The sequence below is a fragment of the Topomyia yanbarensis genome, chromosome 3, assembly GCF_030247195.1.
Source record: "Topomyia yanbarensis strain Yona2022 chromosome 3, ASM3024719v1, whole genome shotgun sequence".
NCBI classification, from domain to species: Eukaryota; Metazoa; Arthropoda; class Insecta; order Diptera; family Culicidae; genus Topomyia; species Topomyia yanbarensis.
In genome coordinates this window covers 243168467-243187000 of record NC_080672.1, presented here as the reverse complement: position 1 = coordinate 243187000, position 18534 = coordinate 243168467, and the positions used below count along the sequence as shown (strand labels likewise).

Sequence of the window (18534 nt, the reverse complement as noted above, 5' to 3'; positions counted from 1 at the left end):
AAGACTTATGGCACTCCAAAGAAAATAATATGCGACAACGAACCGTCTCTAAAATCGATCGAAATACGCGGATTACTCCATGAACTAAACATAGAGTTGCACTTTGTACCACCAAATGATAGCGTAAGTAATGGCACCGTTGAAAGATTCCACTCTACTATAGCGGAAATTTTTCGATGTATCAAACCTAATTTCGAAGATCTAAGCTTAAAAGAAACCCTCTATATTGCTTGCACTCAGTACAATAATACTGTTCATTCGGCTATAAAAATGAAACCCAGAGAAGCCTTCTATGGGCTGAAAGATAATCATGAAAGGCCTCTTGATATGGAATTATTGATACAAGCTAGGAACAAAGTTTACGATTAAATAATTTTGGCACACGAAAAATCAAAACAAAGAAACTTACTTTACCATAACAAAAATAGAGACGAAGAACCAATCTTCGAGGAAAATGAAGTAGCGTACAAAAGAGTGCAAGGAATAAAGAAGAAAACTAAACCGATGTATTCACCGATCAGAGTTGCAGAAAACAAAGGTAGAGTGCTTGTCGACATCTCTGGCCGGACAATACACAAAGATAACTTGAAAAGAGTCTGATGCTTGGTTTATATTACAGATAGCAGAATGGAATACACACCCAAGATGGCCCTCACACTCATCATCTTCACCTTAATTCCATTGGCCCAACAACAATCAATCCAAATTCACGATATCACAAACAACGCAGGAGCGTTGATTCTCATTATGGGGAGGGAAGAATTGTGGCAGGACACGATAGACTTTTACATATTAGAGATTTTCCACAATTCGAAGTATCCGTATCTATTATTGAAAACGCGATCATTACGATCAAAAACTCGTCAAGCGAATTTTCGCAAATTATGAATTTAAAACTCAAGGAGATTAGGTACATATTGAATACAATACACGTAAAACCATACAGAAAGAAGCGTTCTATCGACATGTTACAACCGTTTTGCATAGAGGACCCACAGTCATCATTAGCGTGAACATTCCACAATTTACACCTACGAAATACGAGAGAGTTATCATCCAACCACTGCCATTAGCCAACCGAACAGTCAAACTAACACACAGCACGGCCTTCATAAATCAAGACGAAATCCTAGCCATCACCTCTCAATGTCGAGAAAACAACAAAATAACAATATGTGAGAGAAAGCAATTTGTTGACATCAAAGATGATCCATGTGAAGCTCCACTATTCCGAGGAAGTTATGGACAATGTCAATTTTTGGAAAAACCTCCTTCAACTGAAATAAGGACAATATCCCCAGGAACGCTACTGGCTATAGCCGTTCACCAAGACGTAAACGTCAATAGCACCTGCGGAATTAATACAAAAAAGTTGACAGGAATCCATCTTGTAATATTCTATAACTGCTCATTATACATCAACAATGAGCTCTACGAAAATTTCGAATTTCGGTTTTACCAACCGATTATCCTACCCATAGAATCAACAAAAATCAAACCATTGCAAATCATCAAACACATCAACATTTCTGAATTGCATGATCTCAATATCAGAAACAGGCAGCACTTGGAAGAAGTCGACATGAAGCACAAAATAGAATTCGCATCACTCAGCATTGCTATCTTTCTCATATTTGCATTCCTGTTTTCGGCGCAATAAAATGTCGACACTTCACCAAATCAGCGGATTGCTCGGGACGAGCAATACTTGAGGGGGAAGCAGTTAAGCGCGAGGCCGCCTCCAGCACCAAAAATGATGATTTGAACAAACCCACCGAGGCAACAAATGTAAGTTCTGGAATCGCTGAGCTAGCGTCGCGAATGTGGAACACACGCGAACATCGGACCATCGTGTGAGCAACCGTCACCAAGTGCAAGAACAGCAGTTTTAGAGACTAAGCCAGGGCCTTTAAGTTATCGAGTAATAAAATACAATTCATTTAGTCTGTAACGTCGGTGAAGTGAAGTCATACTTTCGATTTTGATCTTTTTTGAAAAGTGAAATACTTCAGTATATTTCTTTAGTTATATATATATATATATATATATATATATATATATATATATATATATATATATATATATATATATATATATATATATATATATATATATATATATATATATATATATATATATATATATATATATATATATATATATATATATATATATATATATATATATATCTTCATGCATGCTATTTTGTATTATTTCTATACAAGGAAAATATTTTGGGAGCATCTTCTGTATTAGAATATCTTTTTGTCTCTACTTTGCCACCAGCCATAAAACTGTGGAATTTCTGAGTGTCAGATATAGGTTGGGCGTTATTATACAGTTCTTCTAGTTAAAAAATGTTTGACACTTTTGAAAAGGCAGTCTAGATCATTTATGGAAAACAAAGTATGCAAAGTGGCCTTTTGCGACAAAGTTCTCATGTACAGAAAGTTTCATTAAAATCTGAGAGGGTGCCAGCATTTGTTCGAGTTGGCACGAAATTCGTCAATTGAGTCTCATGTAATGTTTTTAACGGGCAGTGGCAACTGTATTGCCACCTTTTTCAAAACAGTTTTTATTGCGAAATAAATGTAAATATAATCTAAACTAAATGAAAGAACATTGTTTTTATTGATATAACAATATTATTAGTTATTAGACTCAAACTTTGGGCCTTAGTGTATGTGTTGTATCAGTGTCTTTCTTTTAATTTCAGATGGTTTCTTGATTACATCGATGGTGGATTTAGTGAAAGAGAGAAATCTATATCCCAACCAAACCTCGGCAGGCTTGATATAGGTAAAAGGTTGTTTTTTCTAGACAACAGCATTCATAAGATTAAATCATTAGTTTACTGTTTTTACCGGACAAATGTGAGCTTGCATTTAAAGTATATGGAATCTTACAGGTGGTTTTGCTTTATATAGTTTTTATTGGATTATATAGTTAAGAGAAATTGATTCTTTTAGACTGTGGTACTTGTAAAAATTAGAAATGATTTCGGCAGTGCAGTCAGCTTAAATTTACGTCGAATCTAATTCTACTTCGCCGACGTTTCGACCAGTGGATGGGATCTTCTTCAGGGACTAACTTATTGAGGAAAAGCAACTGTTTTATTTTATATGGCAAGAAATAAACATAAAAACAATAATGCTCTCGAAGTGATATTCACTGAATAATATTCAACAATGTCACGGTTTGTTTTGCATACGGAAAATAGGTCTGAGAGGGTTTATATCGTTGATTTACTGTGGAACACAAATAATATACATCAGTAATGGTTTCTATCTATTTGTAGTGGGTATTTGTGGTGTCTACTTGTTGGTAAGCGATCGTGTTTCAGGTATCGATCTCTCTCATGTCTCTAATGAATTCTAGGATGTCTAGGCCCTGTTTAGGCTGTCGGTGTCTGTACGGTGGTTTACAGTGTGGAGTGTAGTCTCCAAGTTAGGAAGCATGCTGGATTTGAAACTCGTATCGATTATTTTGGGGTTTTTGGATCGAATCGGTTTTGATGTGAGATGAAATGCTCCATGAAAGCGGTTCTCTCTTTTAGGGGGACCGGAGCTGGTTGGCCGAAATTTACTTTCGGAATTTCTGTACTCATTCTGTACTTTTCGATAAACATTTTGCGTTATAATGAAAATACGACCCTTGAGCGCATATGTAATATTTTACATTCATAAAAAATCAGGCAAAGAGTTATTAACAATCGAATGCGGAGTAAAAAATCGGCCAGCCCATTCCATGGTTGGAGTAGGTTGGCCGAGTTTGACAAAATAAGTAAAACAAATATATATATATATATATATATATATATATATATATATATATATATATATATATATATATATATATATATATATATATATATATATATATATATATATATATATATATATATATATATATATATATATATATATATATATATATATATATATATATATATATATATATATATATATATATAATTTCTCAAAAATTGAAAAAAAAAAATCCATTTTGACACGTCGGCGGACCCTCCTGTGCATTGAAAATGTCTAATTCAACTAGGCTTGCTGGAGCATCACTCATGATGCCAAAATGAGGTGAGGTATCAACATTTTGAGGAGGACTTGAATAAAGCTGTAAATCAAAAACCACATCTGTTTTCCTAATTCAATGGTAAGACAGCGAAAACCCGATTTTATCAGCCTCCGATTTTATCAGCCCCCGATTTTATCTACCCCCTTATCAGCTTCGCATGAAAATTGATAGTTGGTAGTTTTATGGGCTCTAGCAGGCGAACCAACTTGAATTCGAGTAAATCCTACTTGAGCAAACTTTTCTTATCTTGGAATATGCAAAAATAAAAATTTAATTTTTTTTATGAATTTTGCACTGTTAGATCCCCTTAAGGGAAATATAAACAAAATATTCAGAAAGGGTTATGAGGCTATATCCAGGGCCTTAAGAAGAATACTTAAAAGCTTCGGTTTCTTAAAAAGAAAGAAAAATATATGTCCCTATTTTATCAATGACCCTGTTTTATCATTCACCAAGGGGCTGATAAAAACGGGTTTTCACTGTACCGGTTTTATCGTTTTAAATTTCTGGTTTTTTCCCAATCCAATGTATGTATATATTATTGAAAAAAGACACTAACTTTGATTGGTTACTATTCATTCAAGGATGCGATGTTTCTCTCATAAAAAAGGGTATATTTTTATAGTTATCGTTAGGGTTCGTCGCGGTGCGGATGTGGGCGGTAAATGCATTGTCCGCACCGCAACCGCAAAAAAAAATAATAAAACCGCACCGCTTACCGCAACCGCACTTTATTTACCGCACCGCACCGCGCGGTAATGCGGTAAATTTTTTATATTTTTAAAAATGGTGTTGAAAAATTGTACATTTGTGTAACCATATATAATAAAATGTTATTCTTATTCACACGAAATTTAACTTTAAGAGACTCCTCAGAATGTAATGTTTATGAAAAAATCAACTTTTGCATTTTCTATTAATAAAAACATGGAACATTTTAAGGCAAACATTATACATTCAAAAACGTTCTACTGCAGTAATAGGAAAACTTTTATTTTAGCAACCCTTCAGTTAATTGAAAAATGTGGAATAAAAATGTAATAAGAAATGAAGTCGCATTTACGTAGTAAACCACCTTTCATTCTTAACGGAATTTCACCAAAAAAAATTTAAAGTCAAAATACCAGTACTTCTATATAGTAGCGCATATATTCCAATACAGTGAAATAAAAACATATTGTATTTCATTAATAAGAACGACGCTATATTTGATGAAAAAAAAATTGCCTATACATTACATCTAATCAGGAGTCCGGTCTCAACCGGCACAGAATTATTGAACATTAGGAAAACTGCAAAAAATGTACGGTTTGTAGCATACAGCAGAAATGATTTTTAAAAATAGGGGGTTTTACGGACAAAATATCCCAAAACTCCAACTTCCGCATTCTTCAAGAAACAGATGTATTATCATTTAAAAACTAAGATTGCTCCCTTTAAAAATGAATGAAGTGTAATTTTCTAAATGCTAGTTCGAAAGTTATAGCATTTAATATATTTTCCTCTAATATTTTGCCAAGGAGCCAATTACAAAAACTTCAATTGAAGTGAACGGGAGTCAAACATTTTATTTGGCAACAAAAGCTTCAAAAAAGCTACAAAATAGTCTTGACTGAAAAATATTAGGACCTAATTTGGTAGAAAATTATAGTAAATTTGAATGGAAGTACGCGAAAAAAAGCTATGTAGCATTATGCTATATTTCACCCTAAGGAGGAAAATTTGGTAACCACCAAAATTCTCACTAGGGTGAACATTTGTTGGTAAACCAGTCTTTGCACTTGAGGGCACAAATCCTTATTTTTTTTCACAGTTGCGTTTTGGCTTCGCCTCATCAGAAACCGACACTAACTTTTTGTCGGAATAGATTAGCGCCGGCTTGACGCAAATCCATTAAAACTAAAACACACTTTGTGTTTCAATCGAACGACTGATCAAACGTGATGTCCCGTCCGAGCAGAAGTTCTGTTTATGCCGATGAGACACAGTGAAGCCGAGACTTGTCTTGGCTTAGCAGGCCTATGCGAAAGCACTATGCTATATTTCACCCTAAGGAGGAAAATTTGGTAAACACCAACATTTCTCACTAGGGTGATCACGTTTGATCACGTGCTTACCAAATTGATATCGAAAACGATTCATAATTTCACGATTTCCAACAGAAATCGAGAGAAGTGATTCACTTTTAAATTGGATTTAAGAGTAAGCATGTATTGTTTTTAAATGATCTAATAATTTTGTCTCTATTTGGATCTTGCATTTTATGTATTTGAAATGGTTAGTTTATGAAGTTTTACTTAGAAGTATAAAATAACTAGTCCAAAATATGTCGTAAAAATAATAGCGTCAAAATATTTCGGACACAGCTAGATTTTCTTTCATTATCAATTAGAATAATCAAAATTATCACTTTATCATTTTTTTGCGGTGCGGTTGCGGTAAAACCGCGCGGTAAAAGCTCTTTCCCGCACCGCATCTGCGGGAAAAAGTGTCTCACCGCACCGCAGATTTTGCGGTGCGGGTGCGGTAAATACCGCGCGGTTGCGGTAATTACCGCAACCGCGACGAGCCCTAGTTATCGTGTCAGTTTACTGCTACAATTCCAAATTTTTAATTTTGTTTCAGTTGGTGTACTGAACTATCCCTTCCGAGACCGCTTTGGCTATAGTTACTCCCACGAATATATTTCTGTCGATGATTTGAATTATTACCGCAAACGGCGACCGGATTGTTATGCTGGTAATATAACACTAACTTCTACCCAACAACTAGAATTGAAAATTCATTGTGCATAACTATATAGACGAATTTCGCGCCAAATCGTATTCAGAGTTAGCAGCACCCTCTCAGATTCTAATAAAACTTTCTGTACATGAAGACTTTGTCACAAAAAGCTACTTTGCATATATTGTTTTTCCAAAAATGATCTAGACTGTCTTTTGAAAAGGACCAAACTTTTTTACTTTTTTTTTTCAAATGGCTGTAGTCTAAAAATTACAAATCCTATAAAAAAATTTTGTAAGAGTGGTTTTCACAAAATTAGTCAAATTTGTGAATAAAAATATTGAAAAAATCCTTCAATCACTCCTACACTGAAAAAATCGATTTTAAAACTTTAAAGTTGATTTACAAAAAAAGCCATTTTTGATTTGGATGAAATTTTGATCTAAGATAGATAATTATGTTCCCTACCTATCGTCAAAAATTCAAGTTGTTTTATGAATATCGATTTTAGATCACCGTGAACTTATTTCGGCGGATTTTGATTGATATTTTTCGGTGAAAATGAACGGAGAGAGGTTAATTGTTTTACGTTTCGGCCTACTGTTTCTTTTCAGCCATCATCAGAAATTTACTAGGTATTCTACCCTCTATTCCCCATTAGTCAGAAAAGCAACCCAATGGGGAATAGAGGGTAGAATAGCTAGTAAATTTCTGATGATGGCTGAAAAGAAACAGTAGGCCGAAACGTAAAACAATTAACCTCTCTCCGTTCATTTTCACCGAAAAATATCAATCAAAATCCGCAAAAAAAAAATTCAAGTTGGGCACTTTTGAGGAAAAAAAGTTATTCGAAAAAAACTTTTCCTTGTCCAAACTGAACTTTTTTTCTTCAATGTATTTTTATCGACAACTACCCCAATGAAAGTCATAATCATCTCAGACTCCAATAAAACTCAGTTTGTGAGAAGATATTGTCTAATTTAGCAACTATTAAGGGGTTGACTACTTTTTCATTTTTCATGAAATTGATTTTTTTTATTACTTTATGTGAAAGTACAACTCCTTCCGAATGTTTTCCCATTTTTTTTTATAAAGATCCAAGAAATAAATCGAAAGTTACAGCGCACAGTTTTAAACTCGACTATCTCGTAATGTCGTTTTACTAAAAATGATTTTTCCGTGATCACGATTGCCGAAAAACTACTCAATCAATTTTCTTAATTTTTTTTCAATTGATCGTAATTAATTCCTTTTTTATTCATAAATTTTTATTTCATGGATAAGAATTTTTTAATACAATTTTTAGAGCTTAAAACAGAGTTTTTTTACTAAAAACGTTCTCGAATGCAGAAAAAAATATTATTTATTCAACTAATCGTTAAGGTACGAGGAATACTCATATACTAATGGATTTTTTTGAGTTTTTGTATTTTAGATGATCTATTGGTCTCCAATCGTGATCACCGCAAACCTCTTAAATAAAAAAGGGTTTCGGGGAAAAAGCCATAACTCCGCCAATTATCAATTTATTTTTATAAACTTATGCTTGTTTATTTTACTGAAAAATGTACTACCAAAATATTATATGTTTGATGTAATGAAGTCACTCCTTTACGTAAATTCAAACTTTCTTGACATTTTTATCACTAAAAGGTATGTAACCCCTTAACCAAGAATTCCATTTAAAAGAGTTTATGTCGTTAAACAAATATTCCAGTATTACTTTTTTATTTTCTTGTTTAGTGCTGAGGAAGAATCAGAGAAAGAAATAACCACCACAACATTATGTACTGAATTTTACATAATTATTTATTTATTTCTATATATTACATTTGACTTAAAACTATCTTCATGCATGCTATTTTGTATTATTTTAATACAAGGAAAATATTTTTGGTTCATCTTCTAAATTAGAATACCTTTTCGTCTCTACTTTGCCCCCAGGAATAGGCACAAAACTGTGGAATTCTTGAGTTCTAGATATTGTTTTGGCGTTATTATACAGCTCTTAGAATTCTTCTGACATTTTGTTGTGCTGTTCAGTGAATATGTAGCAGAAAATTAATTTTGTGATATTTTTATCAGTTTTTTCAACTGTCCAGTTATATAACTCTTGGGGACTTGTTATGGTATTTCCATAGGCGCGAGCAAGACTAGTTTTTTGCCATTCGCTTGAGAGTGCCACCAACAGCATCACAGAATCCTTTTCCATGGGATGCTGCAACAAAATGCCATTCTGCGCTTAACTCATATTTTGACTGGAATCTACACAAGCTTGCAAAGTTTTTCTTATTTTTGTATTGCGCTGCTGCTCCATCAGACATAAAATAAATTTTAGAAAAGTTTGTCAGCTGTTTCATAAAATTTATCAGATTTGAGAGCAATAAATGAACTGCAGTCTTCAAGTCTTCCAGTTTTCTTGTCTTCCAGTCTTTTAGTCTTCCAATCTTCCAGTCTTCCGATCTTCCAATCTTCCAGTCTTCATTCAAGTTTGTTATGAATATATACCAAATTCGTTACTGATACTTTTTGCATGTATCAGGCAACTAGCATCTGGGAAAATGGATTCTGAGATGATTACGACTTTCATTAGTTTAGTTTTCGATAAAAATACACTGAAAAAAAACTAGTTTGGACAAGGAAAAGTTTTTTTCAAATAACTTTTTTTCCTCAAAAGTGCCCAACATGAATTTTCGACGGTAGGTAGGGAACATAATTATCTATCTTGGAACAAAATGTTTTTTTTAGTAAATCGACTTTAAATTTTTAAAATCGATTTTTTTCAGTGTAGGAGTCAATAAAGAATTTTTTCAATATTTTTATTCGAAAATTTGAATTAAATTTGAAAATTTAATTTTGTGAAAACCTCTCCTACAACATTTTTTTATAGGATTTGTCATTTTTAGACTATAGCCATTTGAAAAAAAATAGTAAAAACCGTTTGGCTCTTTTCAAAAGACAGTCTAGATCATTATAAGTCTTCATGTACAGAAAGTTTCATTAAAATCTGAGAGGGTGCTGCCAACATTTGTTCGAGTTGGGCGAAATTCGTCTATATTGTAATTTGTAATAATAATACTTATCTCGCTTTCAGCTGGAAATCTCAAAAGTCATTTTGCACTCTACAATCATTCTGAGCCTGCTGTTTCCTATGCTTCTTGCAAAACTGAATATAGAAATCACTTCCAAGAATATGATTATGAGCCAAGGCCACCGCTTGCTAGGAGACACACAACTCTTAGAATAGAATCTGGAATTATGAATAGAAAATCGGAAAATCGATCAATGTTTTTAGCATACAGCAAGGAATCTATTGCCAAGTATAATCATCTGTGCCTTCATTTAAGAAAGTTTATATAGCATATATACCTTTACAGATCACGCCCGCCACCTATTAAACATTCTGAAAACTTAAAAGCATTTGAAGGCATTACCAAGCCTTCAGAATGTTCTGAATATCGTTCATCTTTTCTTCCTTACAAATTAACAGACTTTTTGAATAACTCAAAGAACTTAATAAAGAGAAATAGTAAAATGGTAAAACTTGATGTGAATGATGTGAGTTGCGCAGATTCTACGTTACACAACAAAAAGAAATTTGAGAACACAAGTTTGAAGCTCCCAGATAAAACTATGCTCGAACCAGAGTATAAAAATAAGTACATTGAGTATGCAATCGAAAAATCTCAATCAACCCCACAATTGAACAACATAAAATTCAACGGAAATTTTGGTGGAATACCATCAGAGTACAAAGAGTGTTACAAAAGTTATGATAATTTCACAAAAAGTGCTCCAATAAAAAAAATGGATAATCTCTGTTTAAGCGGGATGCTTGATTATACTCCAGAATATACGCATCGTTTCCAAAATCCATTGTCAAAACGATTTGAACGCTCTTCGTATCTTAAGCGAAATGACAATCTATATCTCGATGGAGAATTTATCAATAGAATGCCGGAGTATTGTAGCAGCTATCAAAATCCTAATATTACACAAAAACCAGAGAAAGCAAAACCGGAGGATACGATATTACATCTTGATGGAGGCATGAGCTATGACCCTTTATACAGGTATATGTTTTCTTATTTTTTGCACAAGCCGGATTGACCCTCATGGAACTAGTAGAGATCTTTAGTTAAGAAACATTATCTCATTTTCGCATATGCATCGATAGCGAGTAGCCTTACGAGGGCACTTATATTGTAAGTGTTATTGTGCGTGATTGGGAACAGGGTTACCATATTCACAGATTTTTCTGTAATGTCACAGATTTGTTTCACAAATTTTAATCACAGATTCTTTTTCACAGATGACAGATTTTTGGCATTTTGATGAAAATTTCACAGATTTTCACAGATTTTTGGAAATTTATCACAGATTTTCTCAGATTTTTTTTTTCCTGTTTTGATCGTCACAGATGGTAAAAAGATTTTTTTGACCGAAACACAGATTTCAATGTGGCATCCCTGATTGGGAACCAAGCCCAGGGGGCTGAGTACAAGACAATCGATTTACAAACTACGCTATCCTCTATAAACTGTAAAATTTCAGAGCAATCAATTCGAAGTATTTCAAAATGGTTTCTTATAGTTATTTATTTTAAAATCAGTTTCTCGAATATACTTTGTATTGAGTAGTTTTTGCCTTTCTCATATAGAAAGTTTATGCAATCACTTTGAAAACCGTCAACATAATCGCCGCCATTATTTTGACTGGCGTAATTACCCCCTCCCTTTCTCTCCACTGTTCATCCTCCTCCCTTTGAACCCCCCTTAAATCATCCCGCAGACCATCACTCCATCTAGTCCTCATACTCCCCATCTCAACCCCATCATCTTTTAACCACCCCTATATCACAAGGCATACCGAATTATGCTGGCGAGTCGTTCGTCGGTTTTTCGCCCTCCTCACACACCCACCCTCGCATGACAAAATTAGTTAGCAAGAAGATGATATTTAACTAATGCTGATTAGGCTAATTAAGTATGATTTTTTTTTTGTTTCAAGTGTTTCACCGTCGACACATAACTCTTCAAGTTCGCGACTGGTGAGCCATTGTATACTAAGAATGAAATAGACCTTTCCACAATTATATTGAACATAACTAGTAGACTGCCCTGAAAATAATGATTTTTTTTTTGAAAACTCAGCATGGAGGGCGCTATCACTAACTTTTTATGGAAGACAGAAAGAATATTGAGATGTTCGGAAGAATTACTGCAATTTGCCTGCTCTACAACTTTGTAGAAGACACCTAATTTCTATCTCTACCAGTTGAAAAGTTAGTGTTAGCGCCCTCTAGGCGGTAACAGGTGGAACTAAAATTTTCTAACCAAAACGTAACTCGTATCATGTACTACATTAATTGTATTATTTACTATAATTCTTCTGAACAAGCTATTGAGCTAAACCTAACCACTATTTCACAAAAATGTTTAGTTCATGGTAATCGAGTACTGATACACAACCATACACTACTAGGCCCCATGCAAAACTGAATCAGACATCACTTCACTAAAAGGTTAATAACTTCGTTTAACAAGGGCGGATTGAGTAGCAGTCTTCGACAAAGTTGTAGAGAATTAAATTATCTTTATTTTCACTTATAGTGATAATACGATGTATACAGTGCCACCTAGCGGCAAAAATGCGAGCTAGTGGGTTTTCTCCATATAAATTGTCGAAAAATCCTATGCAAACTTCATGCACGTTAGTCCGGTAGCTAGACTTATCTGATTTTCTTCAAATTTGGAGCAAGCAATGCTGGTAGGACTAGGAATCGTCTCAGGGGTGGGCCGATAGGGGTCATTTTTTTCTTGTCACTCTAATAAACAGCCACCGAGCCATGATTTAGAGAAATGAGAAAGGCACAATTGCTCAACTAGGTGGATTAAAACAGGTTTTTTATGCAGTCTGTTTATTTGATAAGGCACAGTACCATTACTGCTTACAGGTGCCAATTTTGCATTTTAGGCATGAAATTTTTTAGAACTACATTTAAAAACTAACGAGTAATGTTTAGCCTTTCCTAAAATAAGGAATATCTTTTGGACTATCTTAAACTAGGAATTCAATTCAATATAAATGGGGAGTATAAATAAATAGTTAACTGTAAAATTTGGGTTTTTTTTCGATTATAGAGGTTTTAACCTTAATGTCATTCGCCTCTTCGAGCTAGAAAAATCTCTTATGAAAAATTTCTAACCCTATGTGCGGGGTCGGGGCTCGAACCCAGGTGCGCTGCGTACAAGGCATTCGATTTACCAACTACGCTACATCCACCCCCAATTTGGGGGGTGTTTCATTGAATATAAATACTAAAAGCACACTTTATATTTTGATGGTGACAGAATATAATTTAGGGGAATGCAGAAAAAGGAGACAGCTTCAAATTCGCTGTTCCTTCCGCTGGCTTATTAGCATGACAAACAGTCTATTTTCTGACCTGGCACAAAGCAGAAGCAAAAAAATCGCTACGCTATAGCAGGCTATAGGCATCAGTGAATCAAGCCAGTTTTGTTCTATGTCAGTGCACAAACAAATTGTATCGTTGCCCCCGGCTGCGGAGTGAAATGAGTTTTCCAAATGAAACAAAAGTGCCTGTGCTACGGGATAACACAATTCCGATCGACTTTAATAAAACTCGTGACCCACAGTTCAGGACGTGGAACAGTTAGTTAAGGTTAAAATGGAGCTTAATCTCGCTGACGTTACAGTTTTTAACGTGGTGCAGCTGAATACCACGTTAAAAACTGTGTTTTGATCACGTTTAGAAGTTTATCACAGGCAGAGGCAATGAAGAGAACTTCATTGCAAAGAACAACATGCAACACGAGATCGAATTTAACCCATTCATGCCCATGTTGTTTGTGGACAACAACGTTTTTAAACAACTATAACTTTTGATTAAGGCAAGATTTGCTCACAAAAACAAGTAAGGCTAATAAATGTGACTATTGGCTTTCATTTGAGTATTAACGTTAACAAGGATCAGCTCTAGAACTGAAGTTATTGCAGTTAGTCTGATTGAACTCCGATGGAGCAGTGCTGCCAGGGACCGTTTACGTTGACGACGGAAAATGAATTTTTCATATAACTTCGTTATGTTGCAATGTTAGTGAAAACTGATAAAACTTATCAATTTAGACTTTTTTTGGCTACGTTTTCCACGCAGTTGGACTATTGTAAATATTCTAGGAGAATTGTAGTGAGCATAGGAGGGTAAAAATTGAGCAGCTTCTAGCACTGCAAGGAAAGCACCTACCTTTATGAAAAGAGATTTTTCGAGTTTCTTGACCCCACCGTTTTAAAGGAAAATGGTATTGGTATTGAAACCCTACATGCACTAGAAAAAAGTTGGGCATGAAAGGGTTAATAACAGATCCCCGTACATATGGAAAACGACATAGTGGACGCGCGTATCCATGATTTGGCCCCGCGCATTAAGGAAGATTACATCAAACGAATCATGTCGCAATATGGAGAATCTATTACGAATGACACCTGGAGAAATTTTTTCATCGGCATTCCCAACGGCGTTCGTATTGTGAGGATGCGACTAAACTAAACCAATACCTTCTTACATGACTATCGAATGCAAATCACCGAAGGATGGCGTGACCTATAATCAAACAACACTACGGAAAAACATGCGCCGAAGCAACTAATCAAAACTCATTTACTACAGCCAACTCCAACAAGCAGTACCGATGATGACATGGACGGTACCGATGATGACATGGACGGTACCGATGATGACATGGACGGTACCGATGATGACATGGACGGGAACGATAACGCGAGAGAAGGCAGACTGAATGACCCCCAAGCGGCTTCTCCGCTAAGGAAAAGGATCTCAACACGCCACAGCAAACTGTGTCAACAAGATCTGGCAGATAGACATTCTTATTATCTTATTTTTACTTATTATAAAAAAAATAAAAGACCCATGGCTCAGTTGTTCTAACGCATAGAGCCGTTTCAAATAAATATTTAGATTAAAAAAACGGGAGGTCGAATTTAATAACATCAGATTCAAGATCCCCATGCATATGGAAAACGACATGGTGGACGTGCGCATCCATGATTTGGCCCGCGCAATAGGGAAGATTATACCAAACGAATCATGTCGCAATATGGAGAATTAGAATCCATTACAAACGACACATGGGAAATTTTTTCCCAACGTATTGTGAGGATGCGAGTGACTAAACCAATACCTTCTTACATGACTACACACCAAAAAATATGAATTTTTTCGTTGACATAATTGCAATCATGACACAATTTAACAAACCGTAATTCACGAATTGACGGAGCATTATCGTGTTCCGTTCAATTTTACATGAAACATATATTTTACATGCTCAATGAAATAAAATTACACTTCCTGCCATTCATGATAGACGCTATATGTGGAGTAAAATTACGTGATTTACGAAATTGAACGTCATGTAAAATTAAAATCAAACGTAAAACTGTCATTTTTATGCTCGTATATGTCATGGTCAGGAGACGTAAATTTACACGATTTTTTTTTCTGTAACCATACAGCCCACTACGGAAAAACATGCGCCGCAGCAACTAGTCAAAACCCATCCTCGAACGCGGGCCTGAAGATCCAGACGTCCGAGGATTATAGGGCAATCCACTCTGGCAGAAAGTGTCCGAGACGAACAGGGCTCGAGAGCAGTCCCTCCGAATGCAAATATACGTTTTTTCGCTATTCGGAAGATGAACCCAAGCTGTCGTGATGCCTTATCCATGATGTATGAAGTATGTGGTTTGAACAGCGATGCCAACCTTCCAGCTTAAACTGGATTCTTCCAGTTTTTTTTACAAAATCCAGTCAAACAGACAATCTGGAAAATCTTCCAGTTTTTTGAAATCTGAGCCAGTTTTATCCAGTTTTTAATATTGATTTATTTAGTTTTTTTACTAATTGTAACTTGATTCATCCAATTTTCAAGCGAGCGATGGGATGACGGCGTGTACCCCAGAAGAAAATTTCAATCCATCGTAACACTCACCTGTACTCTTCTTACGGTTCGGGAATGTACATTTTGATTCGATTTCGAATGAATTTTACTCAAACATAAAGATGGCAGTAAATTGTGTCAAATATTTTGATGGACATTTGTTGAATACTCAGCTAGTTGCTATAGACGTAGGCCGACGTTTTGTTGGCTGATTTCACTTGCGGCAAGATTTTAAGAGTTTAAGCCCATCTTCAAGTTTTAGAAAATGATTTCAAATTTGGGATTTTGTGCATGTGTACATTGAATCCTTCAAAACAGTAAAATTCGAATGCAACTATAACCATTACAATCAAATTAGAATGTCTTAATATTTTTTTAACATTTGGACAACAATATCAAACAATCGATTCAAATTTTCAGTAAAAGATATGGAACATACGTGTTTACTTAAAATAACGATCATTGAAGCGTTGACTGAAACATTATAAGCATAAATTAGGTTTCTTTTTCGAACATCCAGTTTTTTCCAGTTTTTTTCAAGAAAGGTTCCAGTTCTTTCGAAAAAAATGTTGGCAACGCTGGGTTTGAATGTTAGTGCCGAATCCATGATGACTCCGAGATCTTTGATGTGAGAGTGTCTTGGAATGCTAGAGCCGAAGAAATGGCAGTTAAACTGAGTCGGATTGCGTTTCCGCGTGAACGTAACGATTGAGCATTTGCTCGGGTTCAAAACCATTCTGTTTAGATCACACCACGTACTAAAGCTGTCCAGTTCCCTCTGAAGAAGCTCGGCATCGATTTTATCCCGTATTTGTTGAAAAAATTTCATGTCGTCGGCGAAAGAAAGGCGGGGTCCTTGTAATGTGATATTGACGTCATTAAAGTAGAGGAGGAATATTACTGGACTGAGATGGCTTCCTTGTGGTATGCCGGATGTAGCGAAGAATGGTGCAGGTAGACAATCCTTAATGCTGATTTGGAGTTGCCTTCCATCGAGGTAGGAACGAAACCAGCGCAGAAGTTGTCCATGAATGCCGAGTTTGTCCAGCTTTGCTATTGCGATATCATGGTTGATTTTGTCGAAGGCCGCAGATAAATCCATGTAAATAGCATCGGTTTGCAATCCGTCAGCGAATCCATCCATTACATATGTTGAAAATTTGTCGGAGAACAGTTGGCAAATTTCCTTAGTGTCGGAGCCTAAAACTCCATTAAAAGACATACGAGATGGTAAACCGGATTCTTTTCGCTGCTCGTTAACATAGAACGACTTGGGCTTGGATTTCAGTTGACGCTCGACGTTTCGCTGGTGTCTAAAAAAGGCGCGTCTGCTTTGTTGTTTGTATTCGTGGTTGAGTTGAAAGTAGTGATTTCGTAATGCAAGTGTCTTATGCTTCGAGAATTTTTTAAATGCAGCTCGTCTGGCAGATTTTAAACGTCTAAGGACGGTTAATTGCCAAGGAGGCTGTTCATCGGTACTAATTGTTCGTTTTGGCACATGGCGGTCGATAAAGTAGTTAAGAATACTAGAAAACGTCATCGCTGCTTCGTTCGCGTCGTCATTGTTAAGATTTGCTGCACGACATTTGCCAACTTTCGAGAGTTCTCTGATGAGCAATAGCTTAGCTTAGCTCAGCTTTGGTAGCATAGGCGTGCGCAGGCTTTTCCATTAGGGGGGGGGGGGGGCTAATAGCTTAAACACTTTTAATTGTGTTAAGCCGTCATTATAAGTTAGATTTCTTGTAGAGATTTTGTAAAACAGTTATTTTATTTTGTTATTGAAATTTACGTTGTTTTATTTATTTCCTAAATGTAAAAAAATATAATTAAACATTTTCAACTTCCTTGAAAAAAATGTATCATGGTCTCCAGCGCAAAATAATACTCACGTTTTTTGCAATATAATTTTTTTGAAGTTTATAAAAATGATGTTTTTATTTTCGATTTTTTACAGATAATTAAAGTTTTCTATGAGCTGATTGGAATTTTTTTTAAAACATTTAAAACAACAAATTTAGTTGAAATCAAACAAAGATTCTGTTGGGTTTTAACTAAGGGAACAGTTAGATCTAACAAATTTTATTTTGTTTCAACAATGTTTCTATTTAAAATGCAAACAGAGGTATTAAACAAAATTTGTACTTTCGAGAACAGTTTGAAGCAGTTATTCGTCAAGTTTAAAATTTAACTAAACGTTTTGTTGTTTCAAAAAGCCTGATTTTTCTGCGTGTATGTATTTATAGAGTGTATAGATATACTTTGATTGTGTGGAATCCCGGGCAGTTTAGGGATTTCAACCCATTCTCATGGACGTTGATGTCATTATCCTGGCACAGCTATTGCACATTCTTACTGTAATGGCTACTCGCAAAATCTGGCAAAAACTTGGGAGGGCCCTTGTGAGACCTAATTGGCCACTGGACGCTTTTCAGACCATGTATGTATGTATGTATGTTGATGTATAATTCGGTTCATACTGTTGGTTGTGATGGAAATCGGAGTCTTGCAGCCATAACTGCAAATTTACTGCCAGATTACAAACTTTGTCCGGCAAAATTGTCCGCAACAACAATTTTTTACTTCTTGGGAACATCTCAGTGATCTTTGGAATCATAAAGCTTCTGTTTCGGAAGCTGTTTAGAGTCAAATTTTACATTCATTTCATCAGCCTTTTGTTGCATTTATATAATTTGTTCAGATGGTGATCATACGTCTTTGAGACCCGCAATTTTGGCCGTAA

The 18534-nt window shown here is 35.2% G+C and overlaps 1 protein-coding gene across 5 annotated transcripts in view; it reads left to right on the top strand.

The window, feature by feature from the left end:
- LOC131689389 (uncharacterized) overlaps nucleotides 1-18534 on the top strand; it is a 468781-nt gene that overhangs the window by 347239 nt on the left and 103008 nt on the right. For all 5 annotated transcript variants that reach the window (XM_058974449.1, XM_058974445.1, XM_058974446.1 and 2 more), the window contains 4 exons: nucleotides 2717-2799; nucleotides 6715-6828; nucleotides 9908-10133; nucleotides 10191-10886. In XM_058974449.1, coding sequence (XP_058830432.1) covers nucleotides 2717-2799; nucleotides 6715-6828; nucleotides 9908-10133; nucleotides 10191-10886 — 1119 coding nt within the window. The remainder of the gene's footprint in view (nucleotides 1-2716; nucleotides 2800-6714; nucleotides 6829-9907; nucleotides 10134-10190; nucleotides 10887-18534) is intronic.